Here is an 18,769-nt window from a genome sequence, read left to right on the forward strand (position 1 = left end):
AAATACAATCATGTCTGGTTTGCCCTCTCCTAGAATTCTCCTCTCTCCTTTAACCTCTCCTGGGGTCCAGTAGCTCTCCAATGTCTCCTGTCAGCACTGACAAGCCACCCTATGTGCTGGGCTTACTTTGATGGAGTTTTGAAGCAAAAAGATGGAATCAGGGAAAATGAGAATTGTGCATACACTTTTTAGTAAGTATGCTTTATTTTGTGTAGCTTCCACATGATAGTGATCAGGCAGAAAAAGCACAGAAGTGCTATACGCTTTTAAACTACGTTTGAAGAAAAAGAAAGCTTATGAGATGGCTGTGTCTGTGTCCCTAATACCTTGTGTGTTTAGTGTTCTATCCATATGAAAGTTTAAGGACATGGGGCAAGAGACAAAGACTCGGAGAGAAGAGTTTTGGGGGGGGGGGGGGTTTCCAGACCCATGCTTATCCATGGACCACGGATGCGAGCATCCAAGAAAGTAGGACTCTTCTAGTTCTGGGTGGAATTCCTTGTTGAACTAAAATGCAAGTTCATACCATATATATTCTATGGAGGCTATTATTAGTTCCTGCACACTAAAATGTGCTACCTCACCCAGTAATTGGCATTTTAGCATGCATGTTACATTTTTACTGATGTGCATGCTAAAACCTTTTTTCAGCTCAAGTTTTAGTGCATAAATAAGGAAAGCCAGACTCTGCCTAGCACAAAGTTGCTGGAGGGGGGAACTGTAAAGGATGAAAAATTTGTAGGTCAAGGAAGAGATCTCTAAGTTGTCCAGGGTCAAACTTTCTGCCAACTGGCTGTCTCAGCAGCGGTAAATGTGCATCTAGACAATGCAGGCCAAACTGAACACAGCAATGTGTGAGACTGGAGCTGACCCCAAGAGAACTGTAACATAAACAGGAGACGGCGAGCCCAAAAGAAACACAAGGCTAAGTCAGAAGAGTAAAACTGAGCAACATCACACACACACACAGCCATAAAAATAACATTATTTGCTTTCTACAGCTTCCTCTGCCATTATCCACGGGGACAATGTATCTACATATTCTATGGAGTGTAGATTTTAAAAAATAAGGTTTCCTCATAGTTGGGTAACCTTAAAACCAAATCAAGAGAGTTAAAAAGTCAGTAATTTAAAAAGCAAGTGAAATTTAAAAGGACTCCAAATAAGGTGAAGTTGACAACTGTGTCTCAATGCAAAACCCAATGGGCCGGATTTTAAGAATTACACGCGGGCGTAGATTTGTGCGCTCAACCCGGCGCGCACAAATCTACGCCCAATTTTATAACATGTGCAGCCGCGCGCATGTTATAAAATCCGGGGTCGGCGCGCAAGGGGGTGCACACTTGTGCACCTTGCGCACGCTGAGCCCTAGGGGAGCCCCGATCGATGGCTTTCCCTGTTCCCTCGGAGGGAACTTTACTTCCGCCCCCCCACCTTCCCCTAATCTAACCCGCCCCCCAGCCCTACCTAAATTCACCCCTTACCTTTATTTATTTATTTTTTTTAAATTTACGCCTGCCTCTGGGCAGGCGTAGGTTGCGCACGCCGGCCGAGTGCTGGCGCGTGATCCCCTGGCACTGTCACTGTGTTGGAGGCCTCGGTCCCACCCCCACCCTGCCCCGCCCACTCCCCGCTCCTTTTTTCAAGTCCCAGGACATACGCTCGTCCCGGGGCTTGTGCGCGTGTCACCGAGCCTATGCAAAATAGGCTCGGCTGCGCAGGAGCGCGTTTTAAAGTGTTACGCGCGCAACCCTTTTAAAATCCACCCCAGTGCTTTTCAGCAGTGAGATTTAAATCTCACATTATAAAAGTCTCAGGGTTTTATTTTCTTTTAAGACTATTTCAGAAGACAAACAAACATAACCTGTTCTGATACACTCTCGTCTCACTCCTTTGTTAATATTTCAATATTCTATAAATATCTGAATAGAATGAATGAAGTGCATGAGCTAATACAATGACCCGGCTACTGGAGGACACAGAGAGAAAAGAGAAAAGTAAAAAAAAAAAAAGAAAGAAAGAAAGAAAGAAATCCGGCATCCATAAGATTGAGATAAAACATATTGAACTCACATGTCCTCAACTGTGATATCTTTCAGGATCTGGCAGTAATCCACATTCCACACTGCCTGGTCGTCCCAAACTTTGGATGCCAGCAGAATTGCACCCAGTACAATTCGCTTCCAGTTTGCTGGACAAATATCTATCTCTGCGTAAGTTAAAAGTCTTTCAAGATAAACCTGGGGAAAGATTGTAACCAAAGCTTAGTAAATTACTTATCTAATGTTTTTCTATGTAAATGTGTGCATGAATATATATATATATTTACGCACACACACACATATATATGCGCATACTATTTCATTTAAAATTGCTTGTGAAACCCATTCCAATTCCTACATATACACAATTGTGTACAAAGGTTTAGGCCCCCCTGGTCAAATTGTATGTTTCAATGAATCTCTAAGTAAACTGAAGCTGACACAATCTGAACATGGGACAAGGTTAGATGCAACATTTTGCTGCAGTTTTTAAATGCAAAATTACTATTTATTTGCTGATTATATCAGATTGAAAATAATAAAACAGTGACTATGGCATGTGCAAAAAAGTTTGGGCATTCTTTCAGTCATTATGTTGCGACACCTCCTTTGACAGAATAAATGTTTCCTGTAGCCAGCTAAGAGCTTATTCTTGCTTTTGGGATTTTTTTTCCCATCCTTCTTTACAGACTTTTTCTAGCTCAGAAATACTCTTAGGTCTCCCTGCATGCACTGCATGCTTGGATCTCCTCGCTGATTTTCAATAATATTCAAGTCTGGTGAATGTGAAGGCCATTCCAAAACCTTCAGCTTTCTTTTCTGTAAGTACTTTCTGATTGATTTTGCGATATGTTTCAGATCATTTTCTTACTGAAATATCCAACCTCCCTTCAGTTTCAGTTTCTTCACTGACTGTGGGACATTAGCTGCTAGAATAAGCTGATATCCATTCTTCCTTCTACCTACTCAATATTTCCTGTGCTGCTGGCTGCCACACAACTCCAAAGCAGAACTGATTCATCCCTTTGTTTAAGGGTAGGCAAGTATTCTTTTCATTAAATGCTTTAACCTTTTTCCTCCAAATGTATTTTGTGTGATTGTGGCTGAGCAGTTCAAATTGTGTTTCATAAGTCCAAAGCACTTTGTCCCAAAAAGTTTCAGGCTTATCCAAAATATTTCTGCATGCTTTAGACGACTTTTGTGATGAGATCATAAAAAAGGTTTTCTTCTAACGTCTCTCCCATGCAGATCCTCACTGCATAAGCCTCACTGTACTGTAGACCTGTGGACGACTATTCCATCAGGCAACTTAACGTTTGAGCAGATTATTCGCAGTGATATATGGGTTCTGTTTTGCAGACCTGACCAGTTTCTGGGCAGTTCTATCAGAGATTTTTCTTGGTCTTCCAGATCTTGCTTTGACTTCAACAGTTTCATATAACTTCCATTTCTTAACAATGTTTCTGATATTTGAAATTGCTAGCTAAAAGCTTTTTAAGAGTGAGTTATCTTAATTTTCAAATGCTCAAAGTGATGCTGCTTAAAGGAGCCTATGATTGTTGAAATTCAACAGAAAAACAATCATAACCTGAGAAGTTCAAGGGTCAGAGTGTTTGGTTCAATCGTGGAACTGTTTTCACCTAACTTCTACAGCCTTATTAACATCTTATTACAAACAGTAGTAATGAAGCAACCAGAAGGGTGACCAAACTTTTGCACATGCCATAGTCACTGTTTTACTATTTTCAATCTGTTAAAAATCAGCAAATAAATAATTTTGCATTACAAATTGTCAAAATGTGTCATACAATGTACAAATGTAAATCAAGAGATAAAATATTTTTAAGGGACATCAGAAAGTGGAAAAATTATGTAGCAGGTCTTACAGAGAAAACCACCAAATTCTAATCATAGTCCCATTTTCTTCAAAATATCATTCAAAGTGCACCCACAAGATGAATAAAAACTTTTCACTTGTAACTTATCTTTTTTTAAAGAAAAGTGCGCAATGTGAAAAACTCTGACAGCATTCGACACAACGCTTCGAAAAACTGCTGCAGGAGCATGGTGTGACCACACACACAGCTTGTTGTATTCTCTTCAGGATGTTCAGAACATCAACCGGCACTCTCAGTATCCCATCTTACACGAATTATGATTAGAATTATTTGGTTTTCTTTTAAGACCTGCTACAGAGTTTTTCCACTTTATGAAATCTCTAAAAAAATTTTAAGTGTCTTTTTGGCTAGTTATTTAATGGATTTAACTTTGTACCATGTAGAAGTTGTGTCACCGTTTCTGTTCACTTAGAGGTTCAGTAAAACATACAGTTTGACCAGGGGTGCCTTAAAATCTTTGTACACAATTGTAGTTCTATAAAGTTTCTTTTGTTTCTGTTTTCATTCTAGAAAAGACAGGACTCAAATGATTTACAAGATAGAGTCAAGCAGGTAAGCCATGATTTTGTTCTAGCTCTTGTCTTATTTTATCTCATCTATCTTCCTCCCTAGAGAAACTGCCCTCAGCATATTAAGGATCTTTTCAGATTCAGGTCTGCTAGGGAAGCCTCCTCCAAAGTTGAAACTGTTGATACCATCATGCACGTCCAGGACTGCCATCATCCCTCCAATACATGACTTGGGCATACCATCTCCATGTCGTGATGGAATCCTAACAATTCAGTCCAGTCTCCTACATGACCTGGACAGTAAGTCATCAGCTCCTATCTGATCCATTCGCAATACAATTTTTCTTTCTATATATAACATGCATATTCATAACTCCTAAAATTCTTTATCACTAGCTTGACAAACACAATAAAATAATAGAAGTTTCTGTGAAAGGCAAAACACAATGAAAGAAGCCACAACAAAATAAATATTAAATGGTATAAAATATTTACTGGGGGCAAGGAGAAAAGGTGAAATTTCAAGAGAGATTGGAAAAAGAAAAGGAGAAAGAATTAGTATGAGAGATGGCATGAGATAGCAACAGATGAATGAAGCAATAAGTACAGTAAGAGGACCCTTTTCCTTCACTAGTAACAAGATTAAAGGAATAGGTAGTGAGCAGGCAAGAATTTGAAAACTGAGAGCGCTTGAATGGCAGTAATGAGGTCCCTAATGCACACAAATTATGTGAAGAAGTTGAAAGACTAGTATGATAATTTCTTAATGAATCCTAAAAGAAAAGTGAATTTGGGCATGGAGAAGAAATAATTAATGAACCAGGGTGCTTAGAATCAAATTTTTATATATATATATATATATATATATATATATTTTTTTTTTTTTTTTTTTAACACAAGCACTCTAATGCATCACAATTTCAGACATTAAATTATATATACACCCACACGAACATATGGGTTTAATAGGTTGATATGGTGTGTAGTTACTAACACATGGAGATATCAACAAACTCAAGGTCTCTGTTTCTGTGATTGTGAAGCACGTTTGTTAAGCAACAGCCCTCAATGGTATTGGTTGGTGCTAGACGAGATAATCTGTCCACAACCCAAGTTAAGCCTTGAGCCATGGGCAAGAATGCCTAACGTAAATGACGGATGGTAGAATCTGAAACCAAAAGTTTGGCATTAGTTTTGTTGACATGCGTACGTTTATTAGAAATGGAGTTGCCTGTCATTTTAGGGTTGTGGTATGTTCTGTTTGCATATTATCACAAAAGTAATAGGGTTATTTATGTTGAATGCAATAATGAATTCTGTAAACATTAGGAGCACTCAAGTTCAATTCTGTTTCAAATCCCACACCGCCATGCACTTTAGCGAAGATGATGGGAGTTGACGGACACACTCTCACTCTTTGGAAAAGTTCAAAAGTGCTTTGCACCGTTAATGCAATAGAACATTGTACCAAAATGAGTATAGTCATTTCAGTAATGTGAAATGCATTGATGGTAGAAGTATTAAGGTTGGCCTCTGATGCAGCACATATGAAATGATATCACATCAGGCATTTTATTTATTCCTCAGTCATACAGAGAAGTAACTTTTTCCACCTTTTATATGCAATTAAAAACATAAAAAAAGTAACTTATAGTAAAAAGTGGACATTTGGACCAATGATTAAAAATGATCTATGAAGTGCTAAATGGTGAATGAAATATAGTAACTTGAGCACAGGTGTTACGAAGGTTTGCATTTAATCGATATTTAATTTTTGTCGGTGTGTGGGATTTGAAACAGAATTGATCGGGGGTGCTCCTGATGTTTATAATGGCCCTAAACATTTATGAAAATCTACTACAGACTGGCTGAAGAAGAGCTTTAGTGTTTAGGATTGGCCAAGTCAAAATCCTGACCTAAACCCTACTGAAATGTTGCTGCAAGAGCCGAAGCGAGCTGTTCATGCAAGGAAGCCCTCGAATGCCAGAGCTAAAACAGTTCTGTTGGGAAGAATATGCCAAAATTTCTCAAGAGTGATGTGCGAGACCTATCAACAGTTTTAGGAAACGTTTAGTTCAAGTTACTGCTGCTCAAGTTGGTGCCACCAGTTGCAGAATAAAGGGTTCACATACGTTTTTCACACAAGGATACTTATTATTGAATTTTATTGTTGATGAATCAAAATATATTATTTTTGCCAGTTATTTAAACAATGGTATTATCTTTCGCTCTTATCAGGGCTTATATTAGGACCTAATTATGCCTTCTATATAAATGATGCTAAAATATGGACCATCCTAGAGAGTTCATGAACTTTTTCTCAGCATCATTACGATATATATCTATACGTATACAGCATACACTTCCTGTGCTGCTGCTGTTAGAGCAGTGCCAGAAGTAAGAGAATACCTCGCTCCCGGCTGGGGTTTTCAGAGTTGAAGAGGTGTGGCCCAGTGACAAAGAGGTTGCAGGTGGGTGAAGGAAGGAGATCATAAAAGAACCAGATTTAAAATAAAAATTATGGGGGAAGTGCGGGCTAACCTGCAGACCCCACATCATCTTTATGCACATCAGAAGGTTTGGGGGGTGATGGTGGGATGCACAACCTGGCAGGGTCATTTATTACATATTGGGGGAGGGCATGCAAAACGGGCCTCAGGCTCACATGGTATTTAAAAAAAAATTATTACTTCACAGTGCCACTTAACCGCATATCTTTGAAGATTTCTGGTTAATTGTCAAGTTAACCGGCCTCACAAGGCTAACTTTAAAACCTAACTGGTTATATTCAGACATAGCTTGTTATGTTTTTTTTAAGTTATCTGGCTACAGTACATGTAGTTGGATAACTTTAGGTAAGCATATGCAGTGGGATATTTATCCTGCTAAACATCAGGAACAAGTTAGCCAGCTAACTTAGCCGGGTAACTTGTTCGCAAGCCAGCTAACTGAATATGCATTCCTAAACGTTGAAAAGCAAAGCAACACAAATCAGTTAAAATTGTTATATGCCAACATCAGACAAAAACAAATAAACCTGTAGCTGAAAGCTGCAATGAAGCTCTCTGGGAAATTAAGGGCAAAATGGCAGCTTTAATTCGCAGAGCTTGCTTTGAAGCATCTCTCTTAACAGCAGAGTACCATTTTCCTTTAAAACAAAGAAAAAAAAGATGGGCCAAGAAGGCCAGAAATAATTCTTGCTTTATTTTGAAGATGAAAGTTTACTATCACGCCTGCCAGCAGATATGTTTGCAATCAGTTGGCAAACGCTGATATTTGTAATGATAGCAGCCTCATAGCCTTATAGGGAAATTTTTACTGAATTACAGAATGTCTTTTGATTAATTACCTCCCTGTCTAATGTTACTTTGTGTTCTGCAAGGAATGGAATTGTGCCAGTGAAGTATTTCTATGTTCCTCAGTTTATTTGCCACCAACTTCCTGGCAATTGGTAAGACGTTGGCTTGCTGAAATGCCCAATGATGTGAAGATGTGAATAAATCTATTTCTTAAAGAAAACATACAAAAGAGCCCTCCTCTCTATCTTGAGGTTTGGCACACTTAATTACTCTCTTATTTGTTGCATAAGTTTACGCAGGGCAGCAATGGCAGATAGTGCTCACAAAGGAACAGCCCAGCTGCTGGGGAGGGAGCCACAGCTGGTAGGTGGCACATTACATCCAAAGATACAGATGTAGTACATTTTTAGTAAAGTTCATTGTATCTCAGAAAAACGTGCAGTCCTACAGAATAACACTACCACAGCACCTTAGCAGTCCAGTGCAGGCAATATTCTTTTTATAAAACCATTTAAGAGCCTATGTATGTTTCCCCAAAAGCAGAAAGTTGACATATCAAGGACATCATGTACCAAAATTTGAAAAAGCAAACCCCAATATGTGCTCGACCCAGTGGGATGAAAATGAAAATAAGATGTTCAAGCAAAATGTATGTTAACAGATGGTAAAGGAAAGCTGGCAGAGCCCGAAGAAACTCCTTAAAACGTTACAAGGAGCATGGGACTGGAGCATTCCCCCACTTTCACATACAGACCCAGGCTTTGAGAATTCTCTGACCTCGGGTCTGGCTCTCTTAAATGGCAACTTTGGTTCAGGCTCAGCCAACATGTGGAGGTCAATATTCAAAAGCCATTTAGACAGATTAACATAATAGTTATTCATCTAAATGGCTTACAAGATTATATTTAGCCCTTATCCAGCTAAATTCTATCTGGGCAACTACTTTATTTATTTATTTAAAAAAATTACCCACTGTACAGGGTGGGGTACAAGAAAATACAAATAATAAAATTACATAAGAATCAATCAACAATGACAAAAATCAAACAAAATCACAGACATTGACAGCACTGACAGACCCAACTATTGTCAATATAGATGACTAGAATTTAGTCAGATAAGAAGGGGGCATTCCAGGGGTGGGCGGGAGGCGTTTCGGGGTGGCCCAAAGTTAGACACATAAGTTATGTGGCTAAATCCAATATTCGGCGTTAGCTGTTTAACCAGTGTGGCGAACTCTGGTCAGCCCATAGGGCTGTCCTAAAGTTAGCCAGTTAGACATAACCGGAGGACAGATGGGTATATTCAGTAGTGAGGACGCGCCACTGAATATACTTTACTAGTTAGCCAGATATGTTTATCCAGCTAATTGGTCGAGCCACACAGCAGCTGAAAATGGACCTCCTCAGGCCTATTTTGAATGGAGGGAAACTGCAAACTATCAGGCCGAGTGCACTGTTTAGCCCCAATTTGGCTGCGTGTTTTTGACTAGCTATTATTACCCCTTATACTGTAAGGGGTAATAATAGCACGTGGAAAACGTGGCCAACTTCCCCCGAAACTAATAGCGCTCATCACATGCAAATGCATGTTGATGAGTCTGTTAGTCACCCGCAATACAGAAAGTAAAATGTGCGGCCAAGCTGCACATTTTACTCTCAATTAACACCTGCCAAAGGCAGGAGTAATTTCAGTTGGCACCGGGCAAATGTACAGAAAAGCAGAAAAAACTGCTTTTCTGTACACCTTCCGACTTAATATCATAACGATATTAAGTAGGAGGCCCCAAAACTTAAAAAAAAACAAAAAAAAAACTTATTAAAAAAAAAAAAAAATCTGCCAGGAAAACGGACACTCAACTTTGCCGGCGTCCGTTTTCTGAACCCGTGGCTGTCAGCAGGTTCGACAACTGACACCGGTAAAATTAAGCATCAGCTGTCAGACCTGCTGACAGCCGCCGCTTCCGCCAATAAGGAGGTGCTAGGTACGCGCTAGTGTCCCTAGTGCCTCCCAATTAGCACAGGCCCTAATTTAAATAAAGAATCGCCCGCCCAGGAAAGGTGCCTGGGCGCGCATCGGGAGAGCGGGTGCTCGCCTCGGAGCGCCGGCTCTCCCGCAGACTTTATTGAATGGGCCTGTATGGGCCTGATGTAATAAGGCGTGCAGTAAAACTGTGTGCTTAAATTCAGCACCCAGTTTTTTTAACCATGTGCGGAAAATAACCTGTAAAGTTAATATCTGTGTTAAGACTCTCCAGTGTTAAAGATCTCATTTCAAATAACTTAAAAGATTCACCATTTCTAAGGTGTCTTTGTAAATTGCTGCCATGGGGTGCTGAAAACCTTTTTTCAATACTAAAAGGTCAATATCCAGAGGATTTGTCTAGCTAAGTTTGGGACTAACGTTCTAACTAGGGTATACTTTTTTCAATTTTTCTCTCTCTATATATATAGTGACCATACACTTAGAGAAAATATAAACTCTCATACATAGTAAATACATACAATTTATTAGTATAAATATACCAGAACCTATCTAGACATTATAAAACTAACACATCCATCCATTTCTTGTTAAAAACCTAAAAATCTCACAGTGAAAATATAGCTCAATCTATCAACTACAATATCACTATTACAATCAAGTACACTTAATCTTAATCTTCTCATATGTTATATCTTCCCACATATAATGCATGTCGCATAATCTACTGTCTTGTAGACAGTAGAAGAACTTGTGGTGTATCAGTCTAGGTCAGCGGTTCTCAACCTGTGCGTCGCGACCCCGGCGGGGGTCGAAAGCCCAAAACACAGGGGTCGCCTAAAGCAGGGGTCCCCAACCACCGGTCCGCGGACCGGGACCGGGCCGTGGGAGTTTTTTGCCGGTCCGCGGCGCCGCCAAGCACCGGCAGGTGTGTCGCGCGCTCCCGGTCTCTCCCGCTGCCGTTGCCGCCGGGCTGTCAGCACGTTCAAGGCCAGCGGGAACGGCAGCGGCGCTAGAAGAAGCTGTGCACCCGTGGCTGGGCCTTTTCTTCTTCCTGCGCCTGCCCCCCCCCTCCCGTGACCCGGAACAGGAAGTGAATCGCGGTGCGCGGGAAGGAGAGAGAGCCGCGCCGCGCGAAAAAGTAGCAGCAGCGGCTGCAGCATCGGTCCTCGAGCAATAGAAGTAGCCGGTAATGGAGAAAGGAGACAGCAGCATGAGCCTCCCGCGGCCGATGGGATTCTTCTTTCTTGGCCTGCGGGGGCTGCTGCAGCTCCCATTTGTGCTCCGGGGGGGGGGGGAGGGAGTGAGTGAGAGAGAGAGAGAGAGAGAGAAAAGCAGCCGGCCAGCCTGTGTGTGATTGACTGGTCAGAGAGCTGATGTGTGTGTGTGTATGTGAGAGACAATGAAAGTGATTGCTCAGGGAGATGACTGATGTGTATGTGAGAGTGTGAGACATTAGTCAGGGAGGTGACTGATGTGTGTGTGTGAGAGAGAGAAAAAGCATGGAAGTGAGAAGTCTGGGTATGTGAGAAAGCATGGGCGTAAGAAGCCTGGTGTTGTGGGGGTGAAAGAAAGCATGGGAGTGAGAAACCTGGGTGAGTGTGCATGCATGAGAGAGAGAGACTGCTTGGTAAGGTGATGGTGCGTGTGAGAGAAAAAGACTGGTGTGTGTGTGTGAATATGAGAGAATGTGATTCAGGGAATGAGAAGCCTGTGCACGTGGAGAGTGAGCATGGAAATGAGAGAGACTGGTGTGTGTGTAACAGAGAGAAAGTGATTATGGGAATGAGAAGCCTGTGCATGTGGAGAGAACAAGCATGGGAGTGAGAGACTGGTGAGTGAGTGAGTGAGTGTGTGTGTGAGAGAGAGAGAGACAGAGAAAGTGATTATGAGAGTGAGAAGCCCATATATGTAAGTAGAACACAGGAGTGGGAAGCCTGTGTGTGTGTGTGTGTGTATGGCATGAGAGAAACTGTTCAGGAAGGTGACTGGTGTGTGTGTGTGTGAGAAAGTGATTATGAGAGTGAGAAGCCCGTATATGTAAGTAGAACACGGGAGTGGGAAGCCTGTGTGTGTGTATATGTATGGCATGAGAGAAACTGTTCAGGAAGGTGACTGGTGTGTGTGTGCCAAAGACTGTTTGGGAGATGATTGGTGTGTGAGAGACAGAAACTGGTCATGGGGGCATGACTGGTATGGTGTGTGTGTGTGTGAGAGACATGGGCATTAAGGAAGAGGACCATAAGTATAGAGCTTAGCTTCTACTGCTGCTTCTGGTGAGTGCCACGGCCTGCAGGGAAGGGGAGTAGGAGAGCTGCTGGAGGGGGTAAGTAAAGGTGGCTTTTTAAGTTTATTTTTCTTGACTGCCATTTTAATTGTGTGATGTCTGCTTTTTTGAAATATTTTATTGGTGTTTGGAGAATGTTTAATAGTTTTTATGAGTTTTTAATTGTTGGATGTTCATAGCTGTTTTGAAACATTTATTCTGCTTATTAGTATAGTTTTACAATTATTTCTGTGTGGGGATCTATAGCTGCTTGCTAGTTCTGTTTTCCTAATAAGAGGTGTATTGGTTTTTAGGACCTGATTTAATATTTGTAGTGTTGCCTTTTCATAGATAGGGTTGCTCCTGTTTGAGTGTATTCCATAATACAGGTGTAACTGTGTGCGGATTAGTTTATGTGCATTACTACAGATCCTGGGAGTATGTTAGGTCGGTTCTGTGTCTGTTACCGAGATGAGCATGTAAGCGTTTGTATCGGTCTTATTTGTTGTGTTTTCTCAGAGGACATGCATTGGTGGTAAACTGCTGTCTTTTCATAAGTAGGGCTATTGAGCCTGGAAATAGAAGGAGTTTGAGTTGCTGTTACTGAGATGTCACTAGAACCAGAATATCTTTTTTGTAGGGTGAGTTGTATGGGGAATGTCATAATTCTGCTTTACATCCATTATTGTGGGTCAGGGGGGTTCCTGTGGATACAAACTGTACTTTTACATCTAGCCCCGTGACGATCATGGGTCAGTGTGCCATGCATGTGAGAACCTATGGTGAGTTGAGTTACATTCACATTATAAATGTCATAATTAAATGATAAGTGTGCACTAAAATCCAACCCCATCCATAACCCCGCCCCCATATGACCAAAGCCCCGCCCTCACCCCACCCTCACGGGGCGAGGGCGGGGCGAGGGGTCACCGCAACATGAGGAACTGTATTGTGGGGTCACGGCATTAGAAAGGTTGAGAACCACTGGTCTAGGTGGATCCAAAATATAGTAAGATGGAGTAGATGCATAGATGATGTTTTTTTGATCTGGCAGGGTAAAGTTGAAGATTTAAATTGTTTTCTACAAGAGGTTAATGCTGGTGATTCAAACTTAAGATTTACTGCTACTATTGAAACTAAGTCTGTAGCCTTTTTGGATATTCAAGTCCATATTCACAACACTAGATTGATTACTACGGTATACAGAAAACCAACAAGAACACCTTGCTACACTATCAGAGCTTTCACCTCCAACAATTAAAGGATAATATTCCTACAGGACAGTTTTTGAGATATAGGAGGTTGTGCTCTACTACAGAAGATTTTAAAATGCAAGTGCAGGATTTGAGTAATAGATTTGAGGCTAGGTGATATACTAAAGCAGTCATCAAGAAAGCATATAAGTGTGCGCTTTATGCTAATAGAGAAAATTTGTTAATTAAAACCCAATGTGCAGCTCCGGTCCGGACTATATGTTCCATTCCTTATTCTTCACAAACATCTAATATTAAGGAAGTAATACTCAGAGATTGGCATATTTTATCATCGTTAAAAAATAATATTCGCAATCAAAAAACGGCTTAGTTTATGGGATTGTTTGTAACAACATAAATCGTGTGTGGATTGTGTTGATCAGGACAGGTTTTGTGCGGAGGATGCTCTGTTTGCCCACATGCGCTAATCCTTAAACGTTATGAACATCAGAATTTGACTCGCCCTTATATGTTGCCAGGATTATTTTCTTGCGAGACCAGTGGGGTCATTTATGCTATTTTGTGCCCCTGCGGGTCTATCAGATCTCATATTACAGAACATAAAAGCCGCATTAGACTGGTGAAGGAACATGCACCCTTGGTAGATCATTGGGTGGAACTGCAACATAAGTTAACAGACATAAAATGTTTTGTCATCAGAAAGGTGAAATTGGATAATGGGGGTGATTTATCTGTTTTGAGACAGATTGAACAGCGATTTATTTTCAACTGGCGTACTTCAATGCCTCATGGTCTTAATGGACTCATTGGATGGGGAGCTTTTATGGGTTAATAGTGCATTCTAATTACGCTGTTGAAATTTTTTGATATCAGATCAGCTTTAAATGAATTAGGTTATTCGATATGGACTGTGTATATTCTGGTTTAGAGTGAATTGACACTTGGATTCAATTAATGTGTGAAGATATTCATGTGTTTGGTATTTGATTGTGATTTGCCGGTGTGTCCGATGGATAAAAGGGGAAGTATAGAGGTATACGGATAACGTGTCTTTGAGCATCATTTGTGACGCCATTTCCGGAAAATGTGAGTAATGTGTTGGCAGTGTTTTATGAGGTATGTGTTGCAAGATTAAACGATACTATAACTGGGTTAAAATGTTTTTTGTATGTTCTATGAAATTGGAAATGTCCAAATTAAAAACTGAGTTGAAATAGATGATATTGGAGTACTTTGTTTTTTGACGAGAAGACAAGGGTCGGCATAGTATATTTATTTATGCTAAATTAAATTTGGATTTGTTGTAGAATTGAACGGGAGAATATAAGCATCGTGCTATAAAGTGGGATGACATTGTCGCTACGCTAATAATTGAATATGAGTCCCTGAAGAAGCCCTTAAAGTGGGGGTGAAACAGAGATCTTTGTTGGACAGTGAACAGGACAGTAGATTATATGGCGGGGCTGTTAAATTCATGCATATGTGGGAAGATATAACATATGAGAAGATTAAGTGTACTTGATTGTAATAGTGATATTGTAGTTGATAAATTGAGCTGTATTTTCATTGGGAGATTTTTATGTTTTTAACAAGAAATGGATGGATGAATGATATAGCATGTATGTGTTAGTTTTATAATGTCTAGATAGGTTCTGGTATATTTATACTAATAAATTGTATGTATTTACTATGTATGAGAGTTTATATTTTCTCTAAGTGTGTGGTCACTAAGTTTGGGACTAAGTCAGAGAAATCTGAGGATTTGAATTTTCCACTCCTCTCAATGGTAAATTGAACCAGATAAGATATTAGCTGGTTTAAACTTACCCTGACAGAAAACATTCTAGTGCAGAAGGTGTTCTGGGTATGAGACTTAAACTTAACCAGGTAGTATGGATATGCAGTGCTACCTGGATAAATTTATCCAGGTAACTTCGGTTGTGGTGCAGAGCAGGTCTAAAGTGATACTGGTACATTTATCCTGATAACTTTAAACCCAATTAGCTATATTCAGCCATTAGCCAGATAAAAAACAAAAAACCTCATGGGCCAGCAGCAGACTTACCCCCTCTGCCCACCCCTCAAAATAATTTTTAAAAAATGGGGACTATAGTGCCTAATCCCATCCAGTCCCCAAATCACTTAAAAATATTAGCCCGTAGCAGTTATGTATTAAGCAAATAGAAGGAGGTAAAGTGAAGTTACTTGCCTGTAACATTGGTTCTTTGATAGACATTAGGATCATAGTCCTCACACATAGGTGACATCAGATGGAGCCCAACACAAAATTTTGACTTCAAAGCTTCTAGAAGATTTAAGCATGCTCTACTGGGCATGTGCAGCCTTAGGGCTAAGGAACCCTCAGTTCATGATAAAACTAAGACTTGAAGAAACCAACTCCAAGGGGAAGCGGAAGAGTTTTGTGAGGTCTGACATCCTGCTGTCCATCAGATAATCAACGTTACAGGTAAGAAACTTCACTTTCTCCAAGGACAAGCAAGATGGCAGTCCTCTCTCATGGGGACTCCCAAGCTACAGACTGCTTCAAACAAAGGAGGAAAACTAAACAATGCCAAAGGCAATACTGTTGTGGGTGGCATCAGGCCAACTTCACATTATCTGCTTTTCTTTCATTTTTTTGGGCAGTCTGAGCCAAAATAATAGACCTTAAGAGGGATGGGTGTAGAGTTCTATACTTTAAAAAGCTACCATGACAGACTGTTCAAAATTTGGATTTACTTTGGGAACTCCATTTGACAAAAGGGGTAAGAAGCAAACATACAAAGAAGATTCCCATATGCTTCTGATGTAGTCATAGCTCCAGCATTGTGAGCCTCAACATGTCCTAGATCCTCCTGGGAATGAAAAAAGGTACAAGTCACTAAACAAGAGAAGCATAGCTCTTGGCTATGGCAATTCCAGGTTTTTTGTTGCCAAGAAGAATATCTGAGTGAACTAATTGGGGCTTTAGATCACCCGAGATAGGCGGCTACAGATAATTTGTATCCAAAGAGTGAATGCAGATCACCTTTACAGACTCAGACATGACACTAGGCGACAACTAAAAATGTGCACAGAAACAGCTTACAATGAAAACATTTAGAAGAAGGTGGAAAAGACACTAGGGTCTGAAGACATGGATAGGTGATGTCTAAGTGACCATTAATAAAATGTATGACCTTCAGGTCAGTTACTATGCTGATAAGAGTGCAGAGCCTTGAAAGAACTTCTAATAACTGGGTGAGGACCATGCCGAGATCCCACAATACAGCAGAAGGCTCAACAATGAGCTTCAATTGAAACCCACCCCATATAAAAAATATATAAGGACCTTCATTTTCAGTTTTCATTTGATTTTTCCTGGGAATTTCAATGTTATATTAAAAAAAATTGAGGAAAAATGATTGTTATAACAAACAAGAAAAACATTTTTTTTTTGTTATAAAACATTGAAATTCCCTGGAAGAATAAAACAAACTGAAAAAAAAGGTTCTAGGTATACAATTAAGGCCTACATGGTTGTGAAAGCACTGCTTTCACTGCATTGGTCATGCAACTGACTCAGAGAAATGCAGAAGGCAGTTAAACAGATGTCAGATGAAACAGGGGAAAGGATTCTAGGACCTTTCTCTCAAGGTATATGGCAAAACTTTGCCTTTCCATACTAAGGCTTCCCTTCTGAAATCCCTACCAAAGGAATAGGTGGGGAAACCTTACGTAAGACTGTGGATTCGGAAAGTACTCTTACTGGGGAAAAAGGCTATTTTACAGAATTGGGTGAAGAAGGATTCCCCCATGCTATCCCACTGGTGTGTCTTAGTTCATACTTTATGTCTTTTTGAGAAGTATGTGGAACACATGGATACGACAAAGACCACCAAGACTTTCTTGCTGATTTGGGACCTCTACATACAGTCCCTCCCACATAGGACAGGGAGCCTGCTGTTGAATGACTTTTCTGGACCTGTCCATTTGGAACCCGTTTGAGGATTTTACACATTGCCTTCCTGGGGGGTGGGGGGAGTTCTGTGGGTAGTTGGGGGTTGTTATATGTTGGGGCACCGGTCAGAACCACCCGGTCAGTGAGGAATACAACTCTGTGTTCCCGAGTTGTATTCCTCACTGTTTGTTAATGCTTGAAAATTCAATAAAACAGATTTAAACATAAAAGAATGCTGTGCATCACAAAGTAATGGGCCAATACAGTAAAATTGCGGGAGAGTGGGCGAGCGCCCGCTTTCCCAGTGTGCGCACAGGCCACTCTCCTGTGCGTGCGATACAGTATTTTAATTTATTTAAATTAGGCCCGGCGGTAAAAAGACGCTAGGGACACTAGCGCATCCCTAGCGCCTCTTTTTTGATGGAAGCGGCGGCTGTTCAGTGGGTTTGGCAGCCGATGCTCAATTTTGCCGGCGTCGGTTCTCGAGCCTGCTGACAGCCACGGGTTCGGAAACCGGACGCCGGCAAAATTGAGCGTCCGGTTTTCGTCCTGCCAACTGCGGGCCCATTTAAAAAAAATTTTTTTTCTACTTTCTTAAACTTTCGGGACCTCCGACTTAATATCACCATGATATTAAGTTGGAGGGTGCACAGAAAAGCAGTTTTTACTGCTTTTCTGTGCACTTTCCCGGTCCCCGGAGAAATTAGCGCCTACCTTTGGGTAGGCGCTAATTTCTGAAAGTAAAATGTGCGGCTTGGCTGCACATTTTGCTTTCTGAATCGCGTGGGAATACCTAATAGGGCCATCAACATGCATTTGCATGTTGTGGGCGCTATTAGGTTCGGGGGAGGGGTTGGACTCGCGTCCAAAACGCGTGTCCAAATGCTGGCTAACAGTGCGCTCCATTGGAGTGCACTGTACTGTATCAGCCTGTAAGAGATCATTCTAATGTTTAACAGATGTAAGTTACATTTTTCAGCCTATGTATAATGCTTTTTAGTTTGCTCATTTCCCATATTGATGAGGATACCTTCATTGATAAGTCATGTTGAAATATCAGTTACATTATCTTTAAAATCAGTTTTCAAGGGGGCCTGACCTGCGAGGAAGGAGGGAGCCGACCCAGCCTGCCCGGCACAGTGGAGCGGTGAGGAGTTGAGATCGCCTGCACCTGCGGAACTCCTGCCCCCTGACGTCATCGGCCGGAGACCGCGAGCTGAAAAGCCCGCGGGACAGAGTGGAGTTCGGGGCCTGACCTGCGAGGAAGGAGGGAGCCGACCCAGCCTGCCCGGCACAGTGGAGCGGTGAGGAGTTGAGATCGCCTGCACCTGCGGGACTCCTGCCCCTGACGTCATCAGCCGGAGACCGCGAGCTAAAAAGCCTGCGGGACAGCGGCACACCGTAACCGCCGGCGCAGCATCTAAGCCGCGCACGTCCAAGGGGCGTGCGTGACTTAGATCGACTTTCATCGGCTTGGATCGGCTGGGATTGTTTTTGAGAATTATTAGGTTTTATGGGGCGTAAAAGGAAGGCAAAATTCGTCACCTCGTCTCCAGCCTCACATGGACTAGGACCGATGGACGCCCACGTACGTAGGATTTCGCCACAAAGGGACTGC

At 41.3% G+C, this 18,769-nt stretch overlaps 1 protein-coding gene across 2 annotated transcripts in view; it reads right to left on the reverse strand.

Moving 5' to 3' along the window:
* Positions 1–18,769, reverse strand: part of CCNY (cyclin Y) — a 487,859-nt gene that overhangs the window by 88,211 nt on the left and 380,879 nt on the right. For both annotated transcript variants that reach the window (XM_029588558.1, XM_029588559.1), the window contains one exon: positions 2,074–2,240. In XM_029588558.1, coding sequence (XP_029444418.1) covers positions 2,074–2,240 — 167 coding nt within the window. The remainder of the gene's footprint in view (positions 1–2,073; positions 2,241–18,769) is intronic.

This window comes from Rhinatrema bivittatum, chromosome 2 (genome assembly GCF_901001135.1).
Source record: "Rhinatrema bivittatum chromosome 2, aRhiBiv1.1, whole genome shotgun sequence".
Classification (NCBI taxonomy): Eukaryota; Metazoa; Chordata; class Amphibia; order Gymnophiona; family Rhinatrematidae; genus Rhinatrema; species Rhinatrema bivittatum.